We start from the raw sequence: 9,914 nt of genomic DNA, 5'->3' as shown, positions 1-9,914 counted from the left end.
ATGGGAGGTTGCAATTGCAAAATGCCTTCTCCTTTGTTGTTAATATTATTACCGACAATGCATGCTGCTGGCAATCATGGTGAAGATGTCCCTAGAGCCTACCCTTAACTATTCTCGCTCATACTCACTCTGCCCCAGCTTGCCTGCCACTCCTTGTTTCTCCTTGAATTTGCCTGGATGCCCTTTCCCCAGATGTCTGCCTAGTTTTTACCCTTACTTCTTTTTTTTCCCCAAGATTTTATTTATTTATTTATTTGACAGAGAGAGAGACGGTGAGAGAGAGAACACAAGCGGGGAGGAGTGGGAGAGAGAGGGAGAAGCCGGCTTCCCGTAGAGCAGGGAGCCCAACATGGGGTTCGATCCCAGGAGCCTGGGATCATGACCTGAGCCGAAGGCAGATGCTTAACGACTGAGCCACCCAGACGCCCCTACCCTTACTTCTTCAGTTCTCAGATTGAAGGTCACCCTTGTAGAGAGTCCTTCCTTGACCACCCCAATTAAAATAGCAAGCCCTACCCCAGCCCGGCCTAACAACTTTATCCTTTTTTCTCCATAGCAGTCATCAACATTTATGTTGAACTACTCATTAGTACTGGCTAGGGAGGGCAGGGGCTTTGTTTTGTTTCCTGCTATAATCCCAAGGCCGTGAGACCAGGCCTGGCACAGAATAAATGATCAGTTAATGTTGAATGGATAAATAAATATCTTGGGTTTTTTTTTTCTTTTTTCATATAATGTTTGGCAAAGTATAAGAAGACTGAGAATACCCAGTATATGTGGAAATGTCATTTGTTACAACCTTTTTCGGGGGCAAAATGGTAACATATAGGAAAAGGTCAAATGCACATAACCTATGATTCCCAAATTCCATGATGTATAATATAGATAATTGCAGAAAAACACAAATATGTTCACCGATACACTGCTTATATGTAATAATGAAAAACTGCATACAATCTAATAATAGTCTCACTTCTTAAATACAATGGATCTGCAAGGGCTACAGGCTCAGAGAGGAGAACTTGGAGTGTTCAGCGCACTGACCGTGGCTCGGTAAGGATGGAGCCAAAAAGTCGAGATGGAAATTTGAGAGACTCGAAAGCTATATTCTAAAGAGTTTTGCTTGTGTACTAGAGGCGATCAAAAACCTTTGAAGGAAGTGGTGCAGTCAAATTTCGTTCCCCATAGCTTTCTGTGGCTCTAGGGTAGAGGTGGGCTGTGTGTGGACAACTGGAGCAAATTAAGACTGGTGGCAAGTTACTTGCCACAGGCCAAGTAAGATCATACCATAATGGTCTGGATATCGACATTGACAGCTCCTTCCTACCATCGCCGCCCAGAATCATTGAGATGACTGTATGTACGGATGTAAGCTATACTTCCCAGCTGTCTGACGATAAAATTCAAGAACACAGGGAACCTAAGAGGTTAAAATCGGTTAGACGTGCCAAGAGAATTCATGCGTTAAACTTGTACATGTACAGTTACGTGTCTTTGAGACAGTAAAGCGGAAACGTTCAGTAGGTTGCATAGGCACCTCGGGCTTTGCGGGAGCTTTCCTTTCTTTATCAGAACCGGGGCCATCCTGCGATCCTCAGTTCTTCCTGAATCCTACAAACCCCACTCCGGAAAGCCCTCGGGAGCCGTGCGGGCGACCCCACGCATGCGCAGTAGCACCACGCACGGGGGCGACGGAGGGTAAGGCTTTTTCCGTAACCTAAAGCAACATCCTTCTGAGTCTCCATAAAAAAGGCGGGAACTAGCCAGCAGGCTGGGGAGTGATGGGACGCGCGCCTCCGCACGTCCCGCCCATTTCAGCCTCTGATTGGTGGGTGTACTGGGCTCGTGGCGGAGGGGCCTGCCACATAGGTTGTCAGTCTCCCGGGGGCGGATCCGGGACGCCGGTCCTGCTCCCTCCTCCCACAGCCCCGGCTGCCGACGTGGGGAGGGCGGCCGCAGGCGGTTAGGGCCGGGGTGTGGGTGCCGAGAGGGAAGGAGGGGGATGGGGGCCCTGCGGCTGCTGGCGGTGGCCCTCACCTGCTGCTGGTGGCCGCCGGGCAGCCAGGGTAAGACCCTGCGGGGCAGCTTCAGCAGCGCCGCGGCCCGAGACGCTGAGGGCCAGAGCATCGGCCACTTCGAGTTCCACGGTAGGTGCGGGGGCGGGGAGCGGGATGCAGGCGCGTGGGCCCATCCCGCGGGCCGCGCCTCTCCGCCTCGCTGGGGGAGGCCTGGAGCCGGCGGCGGCGGCGACGCGGGGGACTGACCCCAGCCCCACCTGCACTTCCCGCGTCGCCGGCGGCCCACCCCCGACCGCAGCTGCGGGAATCGAGGGATGCATTAATGCCAACTCTGCTGTTGCTGCTCCCCACTCCCTGGTCAGCACCCTCCCGCCCGATTAGTGATTGTATTCTGCACTTGAAACACCACTTCCCCCACCTTCCGCACACGAACGAAAGTACGGAGGACTTCTTCTGCTGCATCTTTCGAGATCCTTCCCTCAAGGGAGCATCGTTTGCTCACTCCTGTCTCAGCCTGATTGTATACACTAAGGCACTGTACTTAACGTGTGCATTTAAGCTCCAGAACTTAGATTTACTGGGTTTAGTCTTTGTTTTTAAGATAATTTGCTAAAACCTACTTGAGGCAGAGAGGTTTTGGAAACCAAATAAAATACCTGCTAATCTAGTGGTCACAATTGCTAGGACAGTTTGGTTACTCCACTACTAAAGGAGTAGATTTACCATGGACCAGGAGGCCTAGCATTCACTTGACAGAAATGCATGTAGGTGTGTCCTGGAAGCTTCATCATTTGTATCTGGCCCTTCCGAAAGGAGAACTGCGTTTGATTCTTACTTCCTGGTCTCCCTCAAAAATCAGTAAGTCTTAAAAAATGAATGAATTTGCAATTCATTCTAATTTTTGCTTTATTTGCACTCTCGAAATTTAAGTGATTTTCTTGGTACATACTTTTGGTACTGAATTTGACTGGTATTGTATTGCAAATAATTATTTGCCTTGATGAGGTTGGTATCCTTAATACAGTTTTTAGCATTAAAAGATGCACTGTCAGATTGTTGTCCCAGGGAGGATTCTTAAGATAATAGAAACAAGAAGCTATTTTGGTGTAGGAAAGGAATTTAAAGTATTGCAAAATTACAGAATTGGTGGTGTAAAGGGAGGGGAACCTGAAATTTTTTTTAAAAATCAGAGTGTTTAAAATAGTTGAGTAAAGTTTTCCAAAATCCAGTGTGGCACAGACTTTGGGTGAAGAAGAAACTCTAGAAACTTTATTATTTTTTAGGTCACGTTTTTAGTTTTCTTAAATCAGCTGTCTGTAACTGTACTTTGAATATTGACAGTGATAGCAAAGACAGTACAATAAATGGCACAAGCTGAACAGTGCTGGAAATCCAGATATCTCAAGGAAGATTGAGGAATTGAGTGTTCCAAGTATATTAACACACATACATGCTCTTTCTATGTGTGTGTGTATATGTATATATTTTTTATTATTACCAGTCTTCAGTGGATTTGAATTCAGTAAAATAATAAAACTAAATTATACTGAAATAATTAACTCAGAATGCGATTTAATATGTTAAGCCTTCGAGTCACTTCTAAAATTTTGGATAATTTATAATGTAATCAATTTATGTAGGAGACTTGGACATTCCTTGATACATATACTATACATTTAAATTTATTTAAAATGTTTAATCAAAATGGTAATTATTATAACAAACATAACAACAGCACAGAAGAGATTTTAAAATGAAAAATGAAAACAGTCTCCTGCTTTACTTCTCCTCACCCAGAGTCCCTTTCCCTAGAGGCAACTACTTTTTGCCATTTCTGTTCAGGGCCTTAAATGTACTCAGTGTGCAACCAGGCTCATTCTATAATGTCTCACACCATCTATTGTTCTGCACGTTCCTTTGTAAAAGTCACAGGTGTCAAATTTTTTATCAGGTGTAAAATGTCTACCCCCAAACTAATTTGTTTAAACTTTCTCGCTATTAGCTATGCCAATTTTTTACGTTAAAAGTATAATATTAACACACATGTTATATTAGAAAACAAGAAAAACTTTGGTGGGAAATTTCTATAGATAGTTTATGAACAAATATTAAAGATGTGGAGTGGTGGTAAAATGAGGCAAAACTGTTACAGTGAATGTCCATATACAGCAGCTGTTGCTGTTTATTCAGTGAAATGGCATCACTCTTCATTGGAAGTGTAAGGAGATACCACACATTAATTTGGATAATTAATATGAATAGTCTTTTGATTTGCACCTGAATGGGATGCTCATTCCAGTATGATCTACCTAGTTAAGTGAGATTTAAGAAAAACTGTGTTCTTGGGTATTCTGTAAGACTGATAAATCACTGAGCTCTACCTCTGAAATTAATAATACACTATATGTTAATTAACTGAATTTAAATTAAAAAAATTAAAAAAGAACTCTGTGCTCTTTAAATTCCTATTTTGATAGAGGTGTTGAATTGTCTTACCGTGTCAGTTCCATACAAGACCAAACTAGTTAATAATTTTTGTTTTAATGTCAAGGTGACCATGCTCTTCTGTGTGTCAGAATCAACAATATAGCAGTAGCTGTTGGAAAAGAAGCTAAACTCTACCTGTTCCAAGCCCAGGAATGGCTAAAGCTACAGGACAGCAGTCATGGTTATAGTTGTGGTGAAAAATTATCCAAAGCTCAGTTGACAAGTGAGTATATCCTTTTTTCTTTGATCATTAGATACGTTTTTTTTTTTCCTCCTGAATGTTGAAATCTTTGTTTTCATACCAAGATGTTTCATGACACATCACACTGTGATGACATTTTGTCTAGTACATTTTAAGCTGAAGTTTTCCTTGATCAAAGGATAGAATGCCTCTCCCCTCCCCTTCTCATTAAAAATTTTTGAAAAATATCCAGATAGTCTATAAAGGCATACTTTATTTCATTCGGACTTCTTACCAGTAAGTCACATAATTCATACCATGTTTAATCAAAATGGTAATTATTTTGATTACCATGGCAAATATATTTTGGCCCAGTGGCAGCATGGAATGAACAATAGCATTGGTTGAATGCTTATTATCTGCTAGCACTGAGCTAAGCACTAAATATGCATTATCTCATTAATTGTATGATTTAGCCCAAGTGATGCTGTTTTGCAACATGTTATTGGAACATGGGACCTAGTCATATGGTGACAAAGTGTGTCATTTTAGGATGTACCAGCACCACATCATTTGTAAACTTCTAGATTTGTTTCTGGAGAAGCTCTAATTTTATTATCCTAGTTGCCTGTATCCTTGAACCCTTCCATTCTCATCAACACTATCCCAAGTATTAGGGTGCACTATCCAGAATTAGTGAAACTCTTTTTAATTTCTGTAGAAATGAAGGGCATATACCATGCTACCCATTTTACCCCTTGGAAGTTAATTGGTTGTAGGCGATACTAGAAATGTGAAGCATCCATGAGAAAAAGTAGGAATTATCTCTCTCCTCTCTTTTCCCCCTATTTCACCCCCTTTTCCCCTACCATGTTCTGCATATCAGTGACTTTTAATCTTCTTCTAATCTAGTCAAGTAAAACATTGCCATTTTCTGAACTTTTAGTCTTCCTAGTCTCATCAGCTCTCTGGGTCCTTCATAAGGCAGCTAGCTGAATAGGGATAAGAGTGGAAACCCCTGGGGTGTGGGGTGCCTGGGTGCTCAGTTGGTTGAGCATCTGACTCTTGATTTCGGCTGAGATCATGATCTCAGGATTGCAAGAGCAAGCCCCACATTGGGCTCTACACTTAGTGTGGAGTCTGCTTGAGATTCTCTCTATCCCTCTCCCACCCCCATCCCCCGGATCATGTTCTCTCTCTCAAATAAATAAATAAATAAATAGTTTGAAGAAAAAGAGTAGAAGCCCCCCAATCCTTGCCACCTCTTGTGGGGATCTCTTATCTAGATTAATGAGATGACATTGACAGTATGCTGAAGAAGTCTTGAATGACTAGATTCAGACATCAAAGAGATAGTTACATAAACTCATTTTACCTTTCCCCTGATTTTGAGAACTTACCTGGGAAATTCATTTTGTTTGTTTGTTTTTTTACTTGGGAAATTTGTACAAATGTTCATTATCAGTTATCTTTTCCTTTCTATACCAATTTGGTCATCTAAATGTTCCACATATGGATAAAAAGTTCTAACCTTCCATTCCCACTCCTTATAATGTCCAAAACCAATTCATCATCTTGCCCATCCAAACCTGGTCCTCTTCCTCTTCCAGTGTTCCTTGTTTCAGGACCTGGCACCACCATCTGTCCAATAAACAAGCTAGAATCCAGGGAGTCTTCCAACACGCCCTCTTTGACCTCTCCATCCTCTTCCAGTTTGTCAGTAAGTGACTTCTGAATATCTCTGGAATTCATCTATTTTTTTTGTCTCTGCCCCCACCCTGTTATTCTAGGCTGCCATAATCTTTTGCCTGTTGCAGTAGTCTCCTCTCCGGCCACTGCAGCCATGCTCGTGCCCCCTGTAACCAGAGTGATCTTTCTAAACAGCGGATTTGATCATGTCACGTTCACTTCCTCACCACACCTTGAAATACTCCAGTCATTTTCTTTTGCTGTTAGGACAAGACAGATCTCCTTAACCTGATCAGCAAAGCCATCAGGGTCTAGCCATTGTTACCCCCCAGTTCCATCTCACAGCACTGTCCCCTCCTCCCTCATTTTATTTGTAGGCTTGTTTTATTTCAGTGCTATCCTGGGCCTTTGCACAGACTTTGTTTTTTCTTCGCTTCCTCTTTGGCCCTTCCAATACTAAGTTGACACTTGAGTTTTTACAGCTTGTTTTCTCCCACAGCACATATTATAGTTACCACTTTATATCGTATGTATTTGTTATGAAATCAGTCAGAGCAGCAGGGCTCTTTTGGTCTACTCATTCACTCATTCACTGAGCACTTCCATTGTTTCATATACTAGGCAAGGCACCTGTGATAAATCAGGGACCAAAATATACTCTTAAGGTTAGTGGGGGTGACAGAAATGAATCTGATCAATGGAATAAATGTGAAATTGCAATTGTGATAAGTACTATGAATGTTAGTTACATGGTAGTATGAGAATGAAAATTTACCATACCCTAGTGCTTAGTTTACTAAGTGTTTGTAGGATGAATTGTCATAGAGCTTAGGGTTGAAGGGCTTTCATTTTTGTTTTTTTATTTTAATTCCAGTATAGTTAATACAGTGTTATATTAGTTTCAGGTGTATAATGTAGTTATTAAACAACTCTGTACATTGCTCAGTGCTCATCATGATAAATGTTCTCTTAATCCCCTTCATCTTTTTCACCCATCCCTCTACCCATCTACCCTCTGGTAACCATCAGTTTGTTCTCTGTAGTTAAGAGTCTTTTTTTGGTCTCTTTTTTTCTTTGTTAGTTTGTTTTGTTTCTTAAATTCCACATATGAATGAAATCATATGGTATTTGTCTTTCTCTGACTGACTTATTTCATTTAGCAGTATACTCTCTAGATACAGCCAGGTTTTTGCAAATGGAAGATTTCATTTTTTATGACATTTTGTGTGTGTGTGTGTGTGTGTGTGTATCATCTCTTCTTTATCCATTCATCTATCAGTGGACACTTGGGCCGCTTCCATGTTTTGGCTATTGTAAATAATGCTGCAGTAAACATGGGGGTGTGTATATCTTTTCAAATTAATGTTTTTGTATTCTTTGGGTAAATACACCATAGTGGAATTACTGGATTATGTGGTATTTCTATTTTTAATGTTTTGCGGAACCTCCATACTGTTTTACACAGTGGCTGCACCAGTTTGCATTCCCACCAACAGTGCATCAAGGGTTCCTCTTTCTCCAGATTCTCGCCAACAGTTGTTATTTCTTTTTTTTTTTTTTTAAGATTTTTATTTATTGGGGCGCCTGGGTGGCTCAGTCGTTAAGCGTCTGCCTTCGGCTCAGGTCATGATCCCAGGGTCCTGGGATCGAGCCCCACATCGGGCTCCCTGCTCCGCGGGAAGCCTGCTTCTCCCTCTCCCACTCCCCCTGCTTGTGTTCCCTCTCTCGCTGTCTCTCTCTCTCAGTCAAATAAATAAAATCTTTAAAAAAAAAAAAAAGATTTTTATTTATTTGACAGAGAGAGAGCGAGAGCAGGAACACAAGCAGGGGGAGTGGGAGAGGGAAAAGCAGTATACTTTATAGATGCATCCAAGTTTTTGCAAATGGAAGATTTCATTTTTTATGACACTGTGTGTGTGTGTGTGTGTGTGTGTGTATGTGTGAGCAGGGAGCCTGATGTGGGGCTCAATCCCAGGACTCCAGGATCATGACCTGAGCCGAAGGCACACGCTTAACGACTGAGCCACCCAGGTGCCCAACAGTTGTTATTTCTTGTGTTTTTGATTTTAACCATTCTCACAGGTGCAAGGTGATATCTCATTGTTTTTGATTTGCATTTCCCTGATGATGCATAATGTTGAGCATCTTTTGATGTGTCTGTTGGCCATCTGTATGTCTTCTTTGGAAAAATGTTTATGTCTTCTGCCCATTTTTTAATGGATTATTAGTGGTTTTTTGGTGTGTTGAGTTGTATAAGTTCTTTATATATTTTGGATACTAACCCTTTATCAGATATGTCATTTGCAAGTATCTTCTCCGACGTTGTCTTTTTGTTTTGTTGATTGTTTCCTTCACTGTGCAGAAGCTTTTTATTTTGATGTAGTCCCAATAATTTATTTTTGCTTTTATTTCCCTTGCCTCAGGAGACATATCTAGAAAAATGTTGCTACAGCTGAGATCAGAGAAATTACTGCCCGTGCTCTCATCAAGGACTTTTATGGTTTCAGGTCTCACACTTAGGTCTTTAATCCATTTTATTTTTGTGTATGGTGTAAGAGAGTGATCCAGTTTCATTCTTTTGGTTGTAGCTGTCCAGTTTTCCCAACACCATTTGTGGAAGAGATTGAGGGTTTTTTTTGGTTGCTAGGTTGATTGCTTTGTATTTGGTACCTTTCATATCTGGTTGCAAGGTTGATTGCTTTGTATTTGGTCTTTTTCTTCCAGTAAAAACTTAGCAGGCAATTTAAAGCTTTGAGCTGTAGGAATTTAGTTTTTTATATTATGTTGTTAATGTTATACTATATACTATGTACACTTGCAAAAACATAAATTTTGTATCAGTCATATACCTTCAGTCACAGACCTTATGTGTGCAGGGAGAGAGCACAGTGCAGTGGAGAGACTGCTAAACTGAGAATCACTGCCTGTTTTCTTTGAGCCTCACTTTACCTATCTGTACAACAAGAAAGTTGGATAAGTTTTCATTAAGGTTCCTGAAAGTCCATTCTAATTATAACTCTTCAGGATGGAGTTGCATATATATACAAGGCTGCAGCTTCCAAAAACCTCTTGCAGTTGTTTCTTAGGCTATTTTTCCTTCTTCTCTATTCTTCTGTTGAGTGCGAGGGTATTCTTTGGAATTATTGGAATGGAAGATCTCAGGAAATAGGAGTTTGTGAGGAATGAAGATTGTTTTGTTAAATTTTGGGACCTGGAATAAATTAAATTCTGGTGATATATATATTGCTTTCTGCAAATTTCATCAACTCTTTTCCCACCAACAAAAGCCAAGTCTTAAGAAATATTCTCTAACTTTTATATATTAGCTGCCATATTTATAGTATGTTATTATTCAGGAGCTTTGGTGCATTGAAACAAAAAGCATATCCTTAAATTCATGACAATGTAGTAGTACCACATATTTTTAAATAATTTCTTGTAGAAATAATTCTCATTTCCTGGCCATTAATGAGACTTTTAAGAATTAATAGCCTTTCACCTACTTGGTAATGAGTTCATTAACTATGCCAAACTCCTAT

General features: G+C 40.8%; 1 protein-coding gene across 5 annotated transcripts in view; it reads left to right on the top strand.

Annotated features, from left to right (window-relative positions):
• Positions 1 to 1,892: 1,892 nt before the first annotated feature.
• GPR180 (G protein-coupled receptor 180) overlaps positions 1,893 to 9,914 on the top strand; it is a 263,310-nt gene continuing 255,288 nt past the window's right edge. For 4 of the 5 annotated variants that reach the window (XR_004299207.1, XR_004299206.1, XM_032402755.1 and 1 more), the window contains exons 1-2: positions 1,893 to 2,147; positions 4,570 to 4,728. Coding sequence is in view for 3 of the 5 variants with exons in the window: in XM_032402755.1 (XP_032258646.1) it covers positions 2,003 to 2,147; positions 4,570 to 4,728 (304 nt within the window). In the remaining 2 variants the exon portion in view is untranslated. The other variant, XM_032402756.1, reaches the window with a different exon arrangement.

Source organism: Phoca vitulina, unplaced genomic scaffold, assembly GCF_004348235.1.
Source record: "Phoca vitulina isolate PV1807 unplaced genomic scaffold, GSC_HSeal_1.0 scaffold5, whole genome shotgun sequence".
Lineage (NCBI taxonomy): Eukaryota > Metazoa > Chordata > Mammalia > Carnivora > Phocidae > Phoca > Phoca vitulina.
This window is presented reverse-complemented; position numbering and strand designations above follow the sequence as displayed.